The sequence below is a fragment of the Adelges cooleyi genome, unplaced genomic scaffold (assembly GCF_023614345.1).
Source record: "Adelges cooleyi isolate 19-005CV unplaced genomic scaffold, UGA_ACOO_1.1 ACOO_flye_CR_arks_rails_tigmint_CR_PRNA_30, whole genome shotgun sequence".
In the NCBI taxonomy this organism is placed as follows: Eukaryota; Metazoa; Arthropoda; class Insecta; order Hemiptera; family Adelgidae; genus Adelges; species Adelges cooleyi.
In genome coordinates, this window is record NW_026095971.1 from 9014803 (window position 1) to 9033567 (window position 18765).

Below are 18765 nucleotides of genomic sequence, written 5' to 3' on the forward strand. Positions count from 1 at the left end.
ACGACCTACTTGTTGTGTCTTGTGATGGAAAATTCGATGGCTGTGCAAAAGGTATCAGGCAGGTAATAACAGTTTAACATCGTGGGACTTAACAGTGAAAGAATAACACTGTATTATTGAATTTACGCGAGTAACCATAAAAAAAATCATTACAACAACAAAACATCCACGGGTGAACCCATTTCGTGTTATTTTACAACCCAACTGTACCTGTATATTATGTAGGTTTGTGTTTCTAATATAGCTTGTGGATTATCCAAAATTATGTAATTCATACGCGCCGCAAGTATTGAAGTCACTGGGTCAAGCCACACCGTTTGCGTGGGTTAAACTAGTACTTAAATATGCTTAAACTCGCATGTACGGACTTATATAACGAATCCGCGTTAGAGACGGAGCACACGAGTTGGCGCTATAATATTTTCGCGCATATACAAACATCATAGGACACAAACCAAACGTGCTCACAGAACAAATTCGTGTGAAAGTCACTGCACCGTTTCATGCGAACATAATAAGATGTTTGGGATGCCGGTGCTTATACCCAATAACGTTCTATAGTTTGTGAAAAACGCCATCAGTCAAATTATGAAACATTTGGTGAGTTTTAAAATTTATGTTAATTTGCAGCTTACGTATCAAGTTCGGTAAAATTATTGTTTTATTTTTAATTGTACACAAGCAAAAAACAACGTATCAAATGCTCAAAATATTTGAACATGTTAAACTTTAATTATCCTGTTATATTTGCTCTAAGTAGATCGCTGATACCAAATGTATTCTAATTCCTCCTTTTGAATCTTAGTTTCCACCATACGTTCTACACATTACTTTATCTCATTAATTATTATAAATCTAAATTTGAATTTCAAGTATTAGGTACATACTTTGCGCAAGTAGGTATTAGTTGTACAAATAGTTGCATGTAGCATTTTTTAACAAAGTTAACAAGGTTTTTTTTCAATTTTTAAGTATAAGTTTCTAAGTTGACTATAATATTTTACAATACCAAACGTTTATGACATACATAAGATTAAAACAATACTATTTAAAAATAATTATAGCCTGATGCTAAGTTGCACAAAAACTAACATATTTTATAAATTTAAATAATTCAAATTAGATCTATAATCACTTTTTGGCAAGACTCTGTTAAAAACTTAGTTTTATTCTGAAGCTTTTATTTTAAAACGCATTCCTATAATTTTTTAAATTACAAAATGTATTAAAAAGTAATTTTTTTTAGGTATGGGTATTAGATTTTAAAGCTTAGAAGATATATCACATTGTTTTAGCATGTTGTTTCATTTGTCTCGACCGACAATAACTTTGTAAGCTAGGACGATTATATCATCACGACTATTCAAGGATAACGCTCTCAAAGTTGATATATTTTTCAATGGCAATAAGACATAAGTCATGCTACGTAGTACGTACAGAACTTCCAAAAAAAAAATCAAATTAGTTCTAAACATTTTTAATTACACTTACGGCTTACAACATAAACATTTTTTTTTTAACTGAATACTTTTTTTCAATATAATATAAATAATTAAATGATTATTATTTTTATAATTTTTCGGTTACACCGTTTTATGAAATTTTAGTTTCAAAAAATGTTTTAACTATGAAACTTTTATTTAATAATTCTTCAATAATTAGCTTTAGAAAGTCATTTAATAAAGAAAAAACATTTTTAAAAAAGAAGAGAAAAACAATATTATTATTCGCTAGTACCTTATCTGTAACAACTGTGAATAAGTGTGCAAGTCGAATTTTGGTCATAATTGACTAACAAGGGGAGGTCACAGTGATGGCGTGACGGATTTTCTTCAAATTGCGAATGAATGTTATTTATGAGAAATAAAAAGACCCTTATTCGAGCGTTTGTGCCAATGCGTCCTAATTCCAGAGATAATCAACTTTGAGATTTACATATTTTTTCGGTATATCTTAAATAGAACTATTTTACAGCCGCCGGTAAAAACTAAATGTGGTGCAGTCGAGCATGATCGATTTTATTACTACAGAATACATTTTTACCCTTAAAAGTATTTGATAACCTATATTCCATTCGGTTTTTCGTCATTTATTATACCTCTCGTACTGATGATTGAATAACAATTTTTTTTGTATAATTGCACTATTGTATAGTGCAATTTAACCTGTAAAGTTGTAAGACTAAAAAAATAATTTTTTTCCATTTTTCTATAATAGTTATTGGTTATTACATCCCACCCGGGTCGTAATTTCCCCAATGAAGATAAATTATAATATCACCATCAACATTAATACACTACATTGCTTAACAGAGTATAAATGTATTTTTTTTGGTTGTAAAAAAATTATTAATTAATAACCAATAACTATTATAGAAAAATGGAAAAAAATTATTTTTTTAGTCTTACAACTTTACAGGTTAAATTGCACTATACAATAGTGCAATTATACAAAAAAAATTGTTATTCAATCATCAGTACGAGAGGTATAATAAATTACGAAAAACCGAATGGAATATAGGTTATCAAGTACTTTTAAGGGTAAAAATGTATTCTGTAGGAATAAAATATAAATATTTTATAAGTTTTTAGACTTCTTGTAATATAAATTACCATAAAAGTTAAAAAAAAGTTGTAAAAAAATGCAAAAAGTGCTGCGGCGGTAGCCAGAGCTGAACCCGGTACTGCGCGCTCCGGAGCACCGATCATGCTCGACTGCACCACATTTAGTTTTTACCGGCGGTTGTAAAATAGGTCTATTTAAGATATACCGAAAAAATATGTAAATTTCAAAGTTGATTATCTCTGGAATTAGGACGCATTGGCACAAACGCTCGAATAAGGGTCTTTTTATTTCTCATAAATAACATTCATTCGCAATTTGAAGAAAATCCGTCACGCCATCACTGTGACCTCCCCTTGTAAGTACGCTAGGATGTAGTCCGAGGCGTCTAGCACACCTTGAATAAATGTCTAATTCTTTGGACCAACAAGAAAACCTTGAGAGAGATGTGAGTTATTGGCTAAGTAGAGATTTATGGCAGCTGGTCAAAGTTTAAGCTCCCCTGTAAAATCACTGAAATCGACTTACACACTTATTCACAGTTGTTACAGATATATAATATACAAGCTGTCCCGACCCGGCGTTGCCAGGGCTGAGTAAAATAATTATAAATTAGAATAAAAAAATGTCAGTGCTCTAGTCTGTATATTGTAAAGCTTTAACTTACCCCGTCTCGGATTTTTTTTTATCTACATATTATGTACATTACATTATATTATGTCCCCCTCTTACTCAAAGGTCCCAGTCCCAGATCCAGTTCCAAAAAGTGAAAATGTTTAATAGCGTCCCCAGAATCGTGGTACATAGAATCGGCTTGTTCCTTTAATCATCACCTACCATTCGATCGAGTACCGTGGTTACCATGGTTACAAACCAAGTGTAATTTCGTATTTAAAGTACAAGATTCGTGTTTGAGGTCACCCTTAGGGGTGGAATTTACAAAAAGTACTATGCCAGAAACCTTCGCGGGAGTGTACTCAACAACTTCCTTAAGTTTCATGGCGATCGGATGAATGGTGTACTAATGCATAAAGGTCAGACAAACAGACAGACAAACATTAATTTTTATATGTATAGATATATCATTGGGTTTATATTGTATACTCGATGATTATAATTTTCGTGTTGTATTTGGATTCACTCTGTTTAAAGCTAATAATCATTTTTAGTTAATAATAATATTTCTTTATAACTTGTAGAAGCTGGCCATCTACGATCATGTTTTTTGCGCAATATTAGTTTTTGCGATTTGTAACAATGAATATAAAGTATACTAAATAGGTGTATGGCGTAATTCATGTAGGTATCCTTATAAAATATGCCACGCCGGGTCTTTGTGTTTCCTATATTATATAACACAAATTTCAACATAAAACTATTATTTTTATATTAATATTCATTTTTTTCATTCACTTTATACTTTTTTTAATATATTGTGGTCGAGTACAGGGAGTGGGTATACCTAATTTCTACAATCACTAAACTGATCAATTATTATTCGCTATATAACTTACATCGACATTCGACTCAATGGAACACGCAGAAAGATCTAAGTATAACCACCAGGCAATTGCTAACTTAATATAATGCTAGGATGGGGGATTTAAATATCATCATTCATCAGTGTACTAACGTTTTTTTGGTAGTGAACATTTGAGGAGAAGTGGCTTTGAACGTTAATGTGTTGGTAGGAGGGATGAAGGGTAATGGTAGTTTTTTCAATACTTGCGCCAAACACTCAAACTGTAAACTTGGGTATAATTATTATGATATTTGTTTTTGCAGTGTACATTAGTGCTTTTTGCTCTTTTCGCGTGTACAGCGCTCAGCGATGCCGTGGAATTCCAAGATTACAACGACGCCTCACCGGAGTCGCGCACCCATAAACATAAACTCAAGAAGTTGAAGAAACGGTTGTTATTGCACTGTCTGCTGTCGCACCATAGACGCAGGAGGGACACGGCCGCCACCGGACGGTTCTTGTTACCCTTACCCATAGTGCTCCAGAGCACCAATGTCAACGTCAACGACGGTGTTACTAACGGAGAAGGTAATTACGGCAACGGCGAATACCATCAAGGCGCCGGTAATGGCGGTTACGATCCGGAGTGCATGCAAATGCTGAATAACCATGGACCTTTGCTGACGGGCGCAATAAGCAGTGCGGGTAGCATCGCCGGTTTGGGCGACAGCGGCAGCCGCAACGGTTACGCCGCTGATTGGGACCGGTACGCCAGGCAGTTCCACAGAACTTTCGTCAGACCGTTATACCGGTTGTTTTAAAAACACTAATTTGATGAGTAGTGTTTAAAATGTTCACTATTATTGTCTATTTGTATGGAACAAGTGCAGTTTAGTTCCCACACGCCTTTTTCAAATTTTTTTTTGGACTATATGTACTTTTTTACGATAAAAATTATGGTGAAGTCAGATTTTGGGGATCGGACTTACTTTTGAAGTTATAAGCAAAAACTTCATTTTCGTCATTTTTTAAAAAGTGCAATAACTTGGTAAAAATGAACTTTAAAAAAAAAATTGTTATTCAAAATACGTATTTTTATAAGACTAAAAGAATGGTGCAACCCAAATTTTAATATCATACTTACTTTTCAAGTTATAAGCAATAACTTCATTTTCGTATTTTTTTTTTTAAAACCGTATAACTTTTTTAAAAATCTAATGGAGACACAAAACGGCAGGTCGCCGGGTATTATCGCTTCGCTCCGCTAAACTAAAAATATCCTAGGTTTGCAGGCTTCAGTCTAGGAGGAGGTCACAGGTTTAAATTTAAGTAAATCTTAGTATTAATATCTACAAGGTATTACGGCAAAAAAAAAAAAGGACCACGACGGGCGAGAGACGTCCTCGCGTCGGCCGTTACCGTTATAATATAGTGACGCGCACACGCAAAAATCGCCTTTACAGTTTTTTACGAATAACTCAATAGTTAATGAAGCTAGAGCAATTCTGATTTTACCAAAAACTTCAAAATTAAAAAACAAATATAATGGAAAAAAAAAATATTTAAAAATGTTGATTTTTAAAAAAGTTATAGGGTTTTTAAAAAAAAATACGAACATGAAGTTATTGCTTATAACTTGAAAAGTAAGTATGAAATCAAAATTTGGGTTGTACCATTCTTTTAGTCTTATAAAAATACGTATTTTTTAAAACAATTTTTTTTTTAAAGTTCATTTTCACCAAGTTATTGCACTTTTTAAAAAATTACGAAAATGAAGTTTTTGCTTATAACTTCAAAAGTAAGTCCGACCCCCAAAATCTGACTTCACCATAATTTTTATCGTAAAATAGTACATATAGTCCAAAAAAAAAATTTGAAAAAAGCGTGTGGGAACTAAACTGCACTTATACCAATAAAATACTAAGTTGCACTGTGTAAATAATTTGTTCTCAAGTCACGACTCTTTCAACACCACCATCTTAAAAATTTGAATAAATTAAAAAATATCAGCTCTTCATATATTCGCAATTTTGTTGTTCCACTGACCGCAAAACAAAATAAAATTAGCTACTATAATTCTAAATCGTAATTAATTTTTGTCTTTACGGTTAAAAATTAAAATATAGCAGTATCATCTAAAAACGTTTTCCTAAATGGGGAATTGTCCATTTACCCTTATCTACAGCTTTTCTCACAATTACACATCAACTAGTATTTTTAAAAATCATTAATCTGCTGCTGTGACTCGCATATACCAACTAACAATTCTGTACATAAAGTTATTATTTTTTTAACATTATATTATATTATAATATTCTCTTAGTTATTTTTAATTTTTTACCGTGATATAAAATAAACAAATTATTAAACTTGACACCGTTTTGTTTATTAAAATACCTCCTCTTATGAATGCATTTTAAACTTAGTTTGTTCACATTTTGAATAAAAAAAAATATCATTAGATACTTTTTTATGTTTAACAAGTCACTGGTTATCCCTCAAAAAAAAAAAAAAATGACCGTTATATTAAGAATTCAATTTTACACTGCGACCATTTTGATATCTTATACCACTCTGTCAGTCGTTACGTCATGTAAACAAACTTTCAACATTAGATAAAAATTTTGCAATTTAAAAAAAAAACAAGAATTATCATATTTGTTATTAAGTTAGGTAGGTTTTGGATATTTGTAGCATGTAATATTCAATAATGCCTATTAATTAGTTGTTACACGTGATCTCTCTAAGTAGTCATGTGTGCCACAAAGTAAAATAGACAATAGAGTTTCAATCAATTTTATTAATTTATAATAATTAATAACAACTTTAATTATAATACAACATGTTCATAAATTAATAGTATAAACCATTGTCCGTTGAAATAATAAACATAATATAACTGTGTTTGTATTACAATTGTTTAGTATACATGGAATGTACAATACGATTTATATAAATATATTGCTAAGAAAATTTGAATAATGTATTTTAATAATTATGTCCATGTTGGCAAAAAAAAATATTTATAGCAAATAATTTCATAGTTTTAAAAACACGTGTCTTTTAAGGAGTATCATTATTTTATCTGTCATGTAAATGATTTAACACAATATTTTAAAAATTAGAACCAATATAAAAAATAATATATAAATAAATGTATTATTTAGCATTAATTTTAGACTAGATAAAAGTAGTGTTTGAAATTGCAATACAATATTTAATAAAATACATTGTTATAGTACAATAATATAATAAATAAAAACATAAAATTCTAAAAAAGACTGAATATTTTGGACATATAGGACAATAAATAACATTATAAATATTATTCTTAAAACATAATACATATAATAATTTTATTTTTATTAGCTTGATTTGGAATCAAATTCTGACCATGCATTGTTCAATTCCACAAATATTAATTTCGCTAGATTTTCGTTTCTAGTTCCAGTTTGCTTAATCAAAAACATATTATTATTGCTATGATTGATACTCAGTTTTGACAAATTATATTATGTAATTATACCTTGTCAGGATGAACAGCAAGACATGCTTTCCGATACGATTTTTTAACATCTGCGTAGCTTACTAAATTACTAAGATTACAGTTCCAACCAGACCCTTCCCATAGGACTGTATGTAGTGTTCCAAGTAAAGCTCTAATATTTCCTTTTTTCCCTTCAGTCCATTCCATAACCTAAATTATTATAATTATTTAAAAATTTAAAAATTATTATAAAATATATATAATTTATTCTTTCATACTTTTAACTTTTCAGGGTCAATTTCCTTGACTAAATCTTCTCGGCGTAATTCATTTATTGTTTTTGGGCCAGTATTAGTCTTAGAATTAAATTTATATCCTTGGCTTCCCAACAAATCACCAAATATATCACCACTACCAAAGGACGATTTTGGAGGAACCTTAGTTTCTTCTTCTAAATGTATACTACTATAATCCGGTTCTGCAGGAGTTTTAAATGTTTTTGTAGGGCTACCTAAAATTATTCGTATAGTAAAAAAGTCAAAATTAAGTATTGTAAAAAGAAATATTACTAGTTTGGGAATAACTGGTTGAATTCATCCAATTGTCTGTTTTCAAAAAGTCAAAATCACCAACATTTGATTTGGAAGAACTAAAACTACCATTCGACATGCTGCTACTCTTAACTGCTACATACAAATATACATACATACATAAATATTATTCATTTATTTTTTGAACCATTTGAGTTCATGGTTACTTACTAAAAGACTTATTTATATCAATTGGAATTGACTGATTTAACCAAGGATTGTCAACTTTTTGTACGTTTTGTTCATTTAAATTCAACAAATCACCTTCCTAAGAACAAGTTAGTTCAAATAATATTTAAGATTTAGTTAATTTGCATTTGTTATTAAAGTACTTATAATTTAATATAATACTTGAGATTTGGGTTTTGAAACAAACGAGTCGAACAAAATATCATTATTGGTATTGGTAGCTTCTACGAATCCATCAAATAAATCTTTAGAATTGTCAGTCTTATTGTTTTCAGACCCTAAGAGATCAAATAAATCTTCTTTTTTTGACTTTGCCGGTTCATCTTCGATTGATACAAATGATAAATTTAATAATAAGCCTTCATTAGTTTTATTGGATTTTGATTCAATCACATGTGGTGGATTGTCTGGTCTTAAAGGTGGTACACATGCCTGATTTTTTTGCAACTCCTTTAAAATATACAAAAGTATAAAAAAAAAGGTAGATAATTTCCACTTGGTTTTATAAAATTACTTGTGGTATAACATGATTAGCAATCGATTTAGATGTATTTTTTCGTTGTGGAAACAAGTCAAAAAACTGTGCCTTTTCATTGTCTGTTGAAAATAAAGCATCAGGGATTATTTTGTTGTCTCGAGTTCTATATTGCATTGAGATTCCGTTTTTATGTTGTTCTATTTCAACTCTAACATGAAACATATTACTCTGGTAGTGTTCAGCAGTAGATATAAAATCTAATTCACTCCTAAAAGGTACACAATTAATTTAAATTAGAATGTAACAAAAACTAGTTTACACATTTTATTTCCCAATATTAACAAAGTTAGTTTTATAGTAGCGATTTATTGTACTACAGTTATTCTAAAATGAATCAGGCGCGGGATCCAGAGAGGATAGAAATTCTCTGTTTGCTGTATCATAGTATATTTTACAATATAACAAGATTAAAATAAATTTATATTGATATACTTTTTTTATTTATCCGCCTCTTGTTAATGCAGGTTGGATCCGCGCCTGAAATGAATTATGTTATAAAAAAGTGTAATAATATAAAATTAGTTCATTATTTTAAGTTTATAGCTACAATTTAAAAATTAAAAATTGGCCTCAATAACCCCATAAGATTTTTTAAACTTGACAAAAAAAAAATGTATTTGAGTAGTAGATATTAAAGAAAATTACATTTATTTATTTATGAATTAATTTTCATGACATTTTCCCGATTTTGCTCTCCTCCTTAAGTACAAGTATAAATACTGAAGTATTCTATATGCAGCAGGAAGAATCTATTAATTTTTTTTTTTGCTTTTTAAACTTTTGACAATTTTTAATTTTATATACTCACTTATTAAAATCAATAACAACATCATCACCATCAGGAAATATCAAAAAATCAGAATGAAACTGAAATTGGAACATTTTTAATGGTACTGGGCGACCAAGGACTTGTCTAGAATGATATGCAATGACTGTGATATCATTTCTGATTCCAGCAGGAAGGGACTTAAGTATAAATAATATCTTTACAACAAAACAAAATATTCACATTAGAATTTAAAAAAAAACGCCAACATTTGTCCTCCCTAATGTTTACCTTTCCACTGGAAATATCATAAGAAGTCATTCGTTCATGTTCTTGTTCGGTAGATAGTACTTTATTGTAACCTTCATATACTTCAATAAATGGACGGCAACCATCCCTTAATAAACAAAAATAAATCAATAATTTTCAATGAAAATCATTAAATAAATGTTAACTTTTTTTAATTAATTAAATAGTTGTAAGCTATTCTTAATAATACTAACCGATTTTTATTGAAAAGAGGAACAGGCTCAATAACTATTCGTCTAATATTGATTGAATCAACATTATGCGTTTGTTCAGTTGCCATATAATTTAAATATCTATTTAGGAAAAAACAATTAAATAATTAGTAGTTGATACTTCCTTACTAAACATAATAATAATACGTGAACGAATCATTATTGTCATTAACTTTTCTAAAACAATCTTAAATTTTAAATTACCTAACAAGTCCCAACATATATACTTTACCTATTTTCTGATGGTTGTAAAACGGGTGATGATTTTTTTACTACATATATAGTACAAACATCTTCAACAGTACTGGAAACATTCATGTACAGTAAAAATGCAAGCGCAATCAATGCAGAAGTACTATCATTTTCCTATTTGCATAATAACTGTGGTTAAAGTAATATTAAAAAAAACAAATTTTAAATAATAAGTTATTATTATTACAGAAGACTGGGCAATAATGCAAAGATTTGTAGGGTTCTTTTTTAAATAATTATACATATCATCACAAACAGCATAAATTTCATGTAAGGTTGGACAAGTGTTTAATTTTGGACAAAGCTCAATGACCTAAAAACAAAAATTACATGTCTATAATATATCCTGTTAGATATATTATTTTATAATATTCAAATAACTAATAAGCAATGTTTATCTATAAAATGTATCCGATTTCACGCTGCCAGCAAAGGTACCTTTGTCTTACTTTATAAATGGGTGGACGGTAGAATCCCTTCTTGACAGCAGAAAATCAGTGATTGTTTTTATGTGCATATCACTAGTTATCTGTGTATTATAAAGTCAATAATTCAAACAAATAGTAAAATTTACAAAACTTACAACAGTTTGCCCAATAGTACGAGGATATGACTGTCCAGACATATTATATAAACGACATTGTCGGCTATCAAGAAATGATATTAGATTATCTGTACTGGTATCTTGAGAAACAGTTAACACAGCCAATTTTGATGTTATATATGTCATATCTACACCAGCTTTTACATTAACAGACCTTAAAATCAATAATATGTATATTATAGGTATATTAAGAAAGGGGTCTTCAAATAACCAATTTTTGAATGACAATATTTCAAAAGGAGTTGTTTATTAAGTCAAAAGTTCAAAAATACATAGATCAAACAAATTTTAACTGACCACACCTCAGGTGAAAATCATGTCATCAAAACACATACACTGTGTAAACAATAAAATATACATTGAGCACTGATAATCTATTCAATAACTGGTCGTAGACAACCGTTCCGGGTTTTCTTATTTTTTGTGATAGTCTGCTCATACTAAGGGACAGGCAAGTGGCGGAATGAGATAAGGTAGTGTGCCAACACATGGTCGCCGGTTTGAATCTCAGCCACTGGTGGTTTGTTCCTCCGGGCAGGCCACTATCTGGAGGAGAGAAATGGCCACCTACAGCCAGTCGACAGCCAGCTATAAGCCCAAAAATGCCATATCTTAACGGTCTAACCCCCGATCGGTGGGAGTAACGAACGTAAAAACGAGAGACTCTACTCATACTATAACAATTTGTGATGTATTTATTTTTAAACTTTTGACCTGTCAAACTATTGTTATTCAAATTCGCTGCCATATATTTCGTATGATACAAAACTAAAAAAAATAATTTTATAAATTGTACTTACGACTGAACTGTTTGCATAACTCTATTAGATGTATCTTTCAAATTTTTCAAAAAACTACCAGCTCCTCCGCGAATTTGTGAAAATAGGCCAGAATTGAATGTTAATGAAGGGGATTGTCTATAAAATTTTGCATAATTACAAAAAATAATTAATAATAAATAATATTATATTTTTTATACTTATTTGAATAAACAACTATTAATTATTTATTCAAAGTTAATAAAAAATATACCTTGCTGTCACTGGCGGTTGTTGCTGTTGTTGTGGAACATTTGGAGCCTGGACTCCTAAAGGTTCTATAGGTTTTGCTTCTGATTTAAGTTTGTTAACATCTATTGATTCTAGATTTATTTTATAAGTTTCTCTGATACTTTCAACAAGTTGTAAAGTTTCAAAAACAGACATCCTCAATGAAGGATCAGGTTGCAAACACCCCTCTTTAAACAAACACAATGTTATGTTGTTTAAAATTATTTTTATGTAAAATGTAATTATACTATGATATAAATTTGTAGTGAACTTCTTTCTAATTATTACCATATTATTTTTATTAAATATTATAATATTTTACGTAAAAATGTATTTATATTTAAATAAATGTACAAGATTTATGTACATATTTAAATAAATAAATTTAATAATAATTATTAACATATTTTTTATACGTATATAGTATAAATACATTTATACCTATTTATATAAATGTATAATAGTAATGAGTACATCTAGGTTTTAGAAATTTGGATTAACCCTAGAAAGCTAACCATTCGTCTATTCGACGAATACTGATAATTTTAAACTGACTACTTTTAGCATGTTTGTCATATGAGCTTCTACCCTTGATCAATCTCTCGTACATATTGTTGAGTATATTTAATGATAAAATAAAAAGCCCTATTGTTATCAGTTAGCCGTTGACCTTCGATTGTGCAAAATCCACATTGTTAAATCGACGAATAGTTAGTAATACAAAGTTGTACATACAAAATGCATGCTGTTTTAGTTTGTCGATACAACGAAGGTTAGTTTCTACGGGATGATTTTAAATAATACAAAATATATTATATTATTATTATTTATTTATATTGTTATATTTATTTTATAATAAGTAAAGAAAACAATCAGCGTAATTTTATATATTTATGTACATTTCACCAAATCTACGAATGGTTAGCAATAAAAGGGTAAAAATAAGGTTAGTATTCTAGAGTTAAAGTCCCATTCCAAATAAATATCAATTTGATATTCATTTATGATACCCCCACAAATAAGCAGGGATTGTGTATAAATGATGCGGACATTTCTGTTTTGTAATGTGTGGAAACTAACTCAAATTAATAAGACCAAATATACTTACTTATGATAGTTATAAGTTCTGGATATAAACTATTCAATGGAGGAATAGAAAATCTTGCATTGATAATTGCTAATTTGTTTGAATCTTCAAAGGGATGTCGATTATAACAAAGAGCATAACAAACACATCCTAAGGCCCAAACATCAACAGCAGTTCCAATCTCAAAATTTGACCATGTATCAATCATCTCTGGAGCTCTATACATTGGCGTTGTACACAGATTGATCTAAATATTAATAAAATCATTTTTAATAAATATATTTATAAAGAATAGAAAGATTGGAAGAATTTTAACCTGAAACCATTGATTTTAGATTACACAGATAAGCTTTGCTATACACAACAACGGCGAATTTATGCAGAATTTTCCCCGTCAACAGAGATACCTTTGTCATAGTTCATAAACTATGACCTCTGTTGACAACAGGAATCCCTCATAAAATCAGTCACCGTTCTTGTGTATTGCACCACTTATCGGTATATTTTCAAGTCAATACCGGTACCTAAAATTTGTATAGGATTTTAAAATTAAAAATAATTTGACAGTCGATAACTAGTATTGAATAATTATATTTAATGTAATGCGCTTTTGTATGCGTAATTTGAATGTGGTTCAAAGTGACTTTCTGTTTATATACTTTTCACAAACAATTTTTTGTAATTCTGTAGATGATAAAAATATTAAATATCTATAAAAGTCCTTATTGTGACAATATAAGCATTACTTAGCGTTTTATTTAAAGTAGTTAAAATTTAAAAGTAATTTTTATTGCTTTAAGGTGTTTTTCTCAATTTTGAGGAAAATAAAATAAAAATGTACATCAAAGATTAGGACGGTAGTCAAAGTTAACCACATCAAAGTTAATTTCATTAACAAATGAAAACGTTTTTCTTATTACCTTGTCTTCTAAAAGGGCTCTTTGTTGAGATGTCCAACTATCATCTGGCTTATAAACTTTAGTAGTACAACTGCCAAAATCACATAATTTGATTCTGCCATTATCACTGATCAAAAAGTTTTCAATCTAAGCACAAAAAAAATTCAAAATTAGTTTAGGTATAATTCACAGTTGACTAAAGTTATATTACTTTTAAATCTCTATGAATAATAGGAGGACTCTGGCAATGCATATGTCGTGTAGCCGAACACATTTGATAGTAAAGCAATATTACAATATTTGGACTCAATGGTTTTCTCCTTGATGATAACAATTCTGCTATATTACCGCCTAAGTAAAAAATTAGGTTTTTTATTGATGAAAAAAAATGAAGATGATGAAATAATCATTTTTTTACAAACCTGAACAAAATTCTGTTAATATGAGATATTCATTAGATCCTTTTACTGAATCAATTTTACTAGTGAATGCCGCAGACATAAAATGGATTACATTCGGATGACCAGTCAATTTTTTCTAATAAAATTAATATATACAATAGAAAACTATAAATATATCAGGAGTAATACGACCATAGATATCTATATAACTATAAATATAACTTACAAGTACATCTATTTCATTTAAAATAGCTTTATCTGCAACATCATCTCCAGCTATTAATCTCTAAAAAAAAAAGTAGTTTACAATTAATAACAATTATTTAATTAATTTCATATTCATTGTCATGCTTTTATACACTACCTTTAATGCATATTCTTTTCCAGTATCTTGAGCTTGAGCTACAAAGACCATGCCCGATCCACCTTTAAACATACACATTAAATATTTAATCTTAAACCACAGCTGCTATAATATATGTTTTACCTTCAGCTACAAGTCTTTTAATCTTTAACTTGACACTACCCAACTCAACGTTAGAACCAACATAGTCATTATCTTCGGCTGAAAAACTACTACTAAAATAGTCTAAGGCCGACTTAATTATATCAGACATGTTATCCAAAATTATTTTATGGTATGGTGTTAATACTAAATATCACTTATGCTTAATTCATTGTAAATTTAAATGTATTGCACTCAATTAAACTTAACATCTAATTTATAGAACTTATAAATATAGTATAAAAAATCATTATATTTTTATCTTGCCGTTGTATGAATATTAAATCCCCATTACTTTTGGGAATTTAACAAATTAATTTTTACCTTTAGAACATTTTAGTAGATAGTGTTATCATAAATTGTCTTTGTTTTCGTGATTTTCGAAATCCTCGCACTTTCAAAACATTGATAAAACGTAGACACGGTATTTATTTATACTGTTTGTAACCGAATCATACTTCAGTTTTGTAAGCAAAGAGTTTGTGAGATTTTGCACGTAGGCCAGAGATTTCGCACAGTCGACGGTCGACACATAGAAATTAGAAAAGAGTTTGAAAGCGTTGGGTCTTAGAAAGATTGTATTTTTATTTAATTAAATATAATTTTGTTAATATTTCTACCCTTATTACTTAAAAAACATTCATGTAGTACTAGTATACGCTATTCGATACAAAAGAACTAGTGTTTAATTATTTTAACATTATGGCAGGATGGAATAATAACCAATTAAGGAAGTATAACATAAAGTTTGAAAAAATACCGGTTTTGCAACATGATGATCCTAAAGTAAATTCGCTTCTCTGCAATAATGTACGTATTAGCAATGCAAATGCTACAACAATTACAAATAGTATAAAAATTTTAGTCAATAGTTTAATCAATGGTATCATTTTTTACTGAAAAATATAAAAATGTACTTACAAATTTTAGATTTCTACAAATTCTAATCATACCAATATTGAAAAAAAACATAAGTTTGTACTTTTAAAACATGTATAATATTTGTTATTATTTATTTTTAAATGTATTTTTACACTTTGTAGAAACCAGTATTAATTAAAGGATCCAAGTTAGTATCCAGTGTGTTGAACTGGGATTTGGATTACTTACAAAAGCATATGAGTTCAGTATGTTGTAATGTCATGGTGTCAACAAATCACAAATTTAAATATTATGATCAAAAAAAAATTACACCTAGTATAACATTTAAACCACAAAGTCGCCCTAGTTCCATGACATTTTCTGAGTTTGCTGAAAGAATGAAAACATGGAAAAAAGGAGCTCCCAGGTAATACACATTATGATATTATAATATTGTATTTGATACTAATCACTCAATAATTTAAATACAAACAAGACTATTAATAACTGGGGTTGCCTAGTTAGCCCACCCCACTTCTTTAAATCACCATTACACTTAAATTTTATTTTGTTTTAATTCTGAATCTGTAATACTTTAAATTAAAAAGAATTAAAACAATATTGTATAAACAAATTATTTGTTTATTTATTTCTTCTTGGCCAGATCACATTAACAAAAAATATTTACAAAAATGAATGTAAGTCTGTTTGTCCTTTACGCATTAGTACACCATTCATCCAATCGCCATAAAACTTTGGGAAGTTGTTAAGTACACTCCCGCGAAGGTTTCTGGCATAGTACTTTTTGAAAATTCCACCCCTAAGGGTGGCCTCAAACACAAATTTTGTACTTTAAATACAATATATTTTTCGTTGCTAACCCAAAATAAACACTTGGTTTGTAACCATGGTAACCCCGATACTTGAGCGAATGGTAGGTGATGATTAAAGGAACAAGCCAATTCTATGTACCACGATTCTGGGAACGCTGTTAAACATTTTCACAATTGGAACTGGATCTGTGACTGGGACTGGGACCCTTGAGTAAGAGGGGGACATAATCAATATAATGTAATGTACAAATGTAGATCCAGAAAAAATGCGAGACGGGGTATGCTAAAGCTTTGCAATATGCAGCCTGGAGTACTGACTTTTTTTTATCTTATTGGTAATTATTTTACTCTGCCCTGGCAAACTAAACCCGGGGCAAAGCCTTATATTATTGTATATAAATACAATGGAGGAATAAATAAATAATATGTGGTTTTAAGAATAAAAACTAAGTAATGTTCAATATTAAAAATTAATTGCTAAAGAAAATAACAGATTTTACTAAAATAGATTATAGCCAGTAAACAGTTTATAATATTTTTTTTATTCTTGGTAAACGTCGTAGTATAATTTGTTTTTATTTTTAGATTGTATTTGCAACAAACTTTAAACAACTCCATTGGCCATCACGTAGTTAGAGATTTTGTTATGTTTAATTGGGATTGGGTTATGTCTAAACAAAAGATATGCAAATGGGGTGCGTTGACATCTAACCTACTTTTAATTTCACAAGAAGGTAATAATATTTGTGTTATTATTTAATTATAAGTTATAACCCATAAAAATGGCTTAATTTCAATGTTTTTTTTTATCAGGAAACATTACACCATGCCATTACGATGAACAGCAGAATATGTTTGCTGTTGTTAAAGGTTATAAAAGATTTATATTGTTTCCACCCAGTCAATTTGAATGTTTATATCCCCATCCAGTTCATCACCCTTACGATCGACAAAGTCAAGTAATATAAAATAAAAAATATATTATTAATGACCATTTTAATTGATAATATTTTATTATATAATTTTATTAGGTAGATTTCGATAATCCTAATTATACAATGTTTCCTAAATTTAAAGATGCGTGTGGTTATGAAGCGGTTGTAGGTCCTGAAGATGTTTTATACATACCAATTTATTGGTTTCACCACGTTGAGTCATTAATGAGTGGTGGCTACACTGTTTCAATTAACTTTTGGTTCAAAGTAAATAAAGTACTATACAGTTAAACAGTAAGATGTTATTTTATTTTAATGCTTTTAGGCTGGACCAATAGAAAAAATTGAATATCCATTACAGGATTATCAAAAAATGGCAATTATGAGAAATGTAGAAAAAATGTTGGGAGAAGCCTTGCACGATCCAAATGATGTTGGATCAATGTTAAGAACTATTGTTGTTGGTCGCTATACATCTGAAGAACTTTAAATTCCTGTCATTATTTATTTTGTAAATTTACAATTAATTTAAAATGTTACTATATTCTTGTTTTATGAAAAACTAATTGAAGCGAATGATGTGTTTTTTTTAGTTCAAAGAGCAGAAAATTATTGACTATTAAATAAGTTAGTACTACTATTAATGTTATGGTCAATAGTTTAAACTATAGTTATATTGATTATTCGAGGTTTTTAAGTTTATTTATATATTTAGTTGGTTAAATTGACCTTATTAGTATAAGTTATGTTCTATTTTCTAAATAATTTACCAAATTTTCTATTTATGTTAAAAAATTGTTGCATAACAGTAAGAGTTGAGATTAAAAAAATGACTCCTATTTCATAAATTTAAATTAGTATTATTTTTCAAATTTTCCTATATTTATGAAGATAGTAAACAACTTTTTTTCTGTAATATTAGTTTTAGTTATTTGGTAGGCTTTTATTTTTTTGGTTGGTTGTATATTGTATAACACAAGTTATAACAGTTATTAAAAGGCTATTTACTTTTAAGCTACATTATTCCTACTTTTCAAAAGAGTGTATAAACAGTTTTCATATACATTTGACTCTGTGTACTGTATACATTTCAAACATTGATTAACACAAAAATAATAATTTTGATAAACTCAATCATGATTTGATACCACAAAATAATGTTTATAGCACTATAAAGCTTAAGATTCATACTGTAAATAACTTTTTAATTGTAAATATTTAGTA

At 29.0% G+C, this 18765-nt stretch overlaps 3 protein-coding genes across 6 annotated transcripts; 2 read left to right on the forward strand and 1 right to left on the reverse strand.

Annotated features, from left to right (window-relative positions):
• The first annotated feature begins 350 nt into the window (after positions 1 to 350).
• Positions 351 to 5646, forward strand: LOC126838708 (uncharacterized). The gene is made up of 2 exons (XM_050573356.1): positions 351 to 600; positions 4348 to 5646. The coding sequence occupies exons 1-2, from the start codon at positions 589 to 591 to the stop codon at positions 4843 to 4845; spliced, it is 510 nt and encodes a 169-aa protein (XP_050429313.1). The 5' UTR covers positions 351 to 588; the 3' UTR covers positions 4846 to 5646.
• Positions 5647 to 7133: 1487 nt separating this feature from the next.
• On the reverse strand, positions 7134 to 15249 carry LOC126838706 (cyclin-G-associated kinase). Of its 2 annotated transcripts, none has more exons than XM_050573351.1 (22): positions 14895 to 15249; positions 14772 to 14833; positions 14634 to 14693; positions 14429 to 14543; positions 14218 to 14357; positions 14028 to 14153; positions 13129 to 13354; positions 12004 to 12208; positions 11772 to 11888; positions 10951 to 11125; positions 10555 to 10680; positions 10348 to 10481; positions 10098 to 10196; positions 9886 to 9991; positions 9637 to 9812; positions 8805 to 9036; positions 8453 to 8740; positions 8273 to 8369; positions 8081 to 8194; positions 7790 to 8022; positions 7551 to 7721; positions 7134 to 7479 (listed from the first exon to the last, which is right to left on the reverse strand). In XM_050573351.1, exons 1-22 carry the CDS (start codon positions 15022 to 15024, stop codon positions 7390 to 7392), a joined length of 3222 nt encoding a protein of 1073 aa, XP_050429308.1. In that variant the 5' UTR covers positions 15025 to 15249; the 3' UTR covers positions 7134 to 7389. The 2 variants fall into 2 exon arrangements, with proteins under 2 accessions (XP_050429308.1, XP_050429307.1); XM_050573350.1 differs by having other exon boundaries at positions 7136 to 7479; positions 8081 to 8197; positions 14895 to 15244.
• Positions 15250 to 15366: 117 nt separating this feature from the next.
• On the forward strand, positions 15367 to 18373 carry LOC126838707 (hypoxia-inducible factor 1-alpha inhibitor-like). Of its 3 annotated transcripts, XM_050573355.1 has the most exons (7): positions 15654 to 15722; positions 15843 to 15886; positions 15956 to 16200; positions 17192 to 17340; positions 17420 to 17565; positions 17638 to 17808; positions 17867 to 18373. In XM_050573355.1, exons 3-7 carry the CDS (start codon positions 16031 to 16033, stop codon positions 18029 to 18031), a joined length of 801 nt encoding a protein of 266 aa, XP_050429312.1. In that variant the 5' UTR covers positions 15654 to 15722; positions 15843 to 15886; positions 15956 to 16030; the 3' UTR covers positions 18032 to 18373. The 3 variants fall into 3 exon arrangements, with proteins under 3 accessions (XP_050429311.1, XP_050429309.1, XP_050429312.1); XM_050573354.1 differs by lacking the exon at positions 15843 to 15886 and having other exon boundaries at positions 15367 to 15722; positions 17638 to 17835; positions 17903 to 18026; XM_050573352.1 differs by lacking the exon at positions 15843 to 15886 and having other exon boundaries at positions 15369 to 15722; positions 17867 to 18372.
• Positions 18374 to 18765: the final 392 nt, after the last annotated feature.

Bases quoted from the DNA above. Each gene is read 5' to 3' on its own strand.
- LOC126838706 (XM_050573350.1), bottom strand. From the start codon at position 15,024: ATGTCTGATATAATTAAGTCGGCCTTAGACTATTTTAGTAGTAGTTTT. The intron at 14,358-14,428 runs GTTTGTAAAAAA...TTTTTTACTTAG, and splicing joins ATTAACAGAATTTTGTTCAG to GCGGTAATATAGCAGAATTG. The intron at 10,482-10,554 runs GTAATAATAATA...TTATGCAAATAG, and splicing joins GCATTATTGCCCAGTCTTCT to GAAAATGATAGTACTTCTGC.
- LOC126838707 (XM_050573352.1), top strand. From the start codon at position 15,615: ATGGCAGGATGGAATAATAACCAATTAAGGAAGTATAACATAAAGTTT. The intron at 15,723-15,955 runs GTACGTATTAGC...TACACTTTGTAG, and splicing joins ATTCGCTTCTCTGCAATAAT to AAACCAGTATTAATTAAAGG. The intron at 17,341-17,419 runs GTAATAATATTT...TTTTTTTATCAG, and splicing joins ACTTTTAATTTCACAAGAAG to GAAACATTACACCATGCCAT.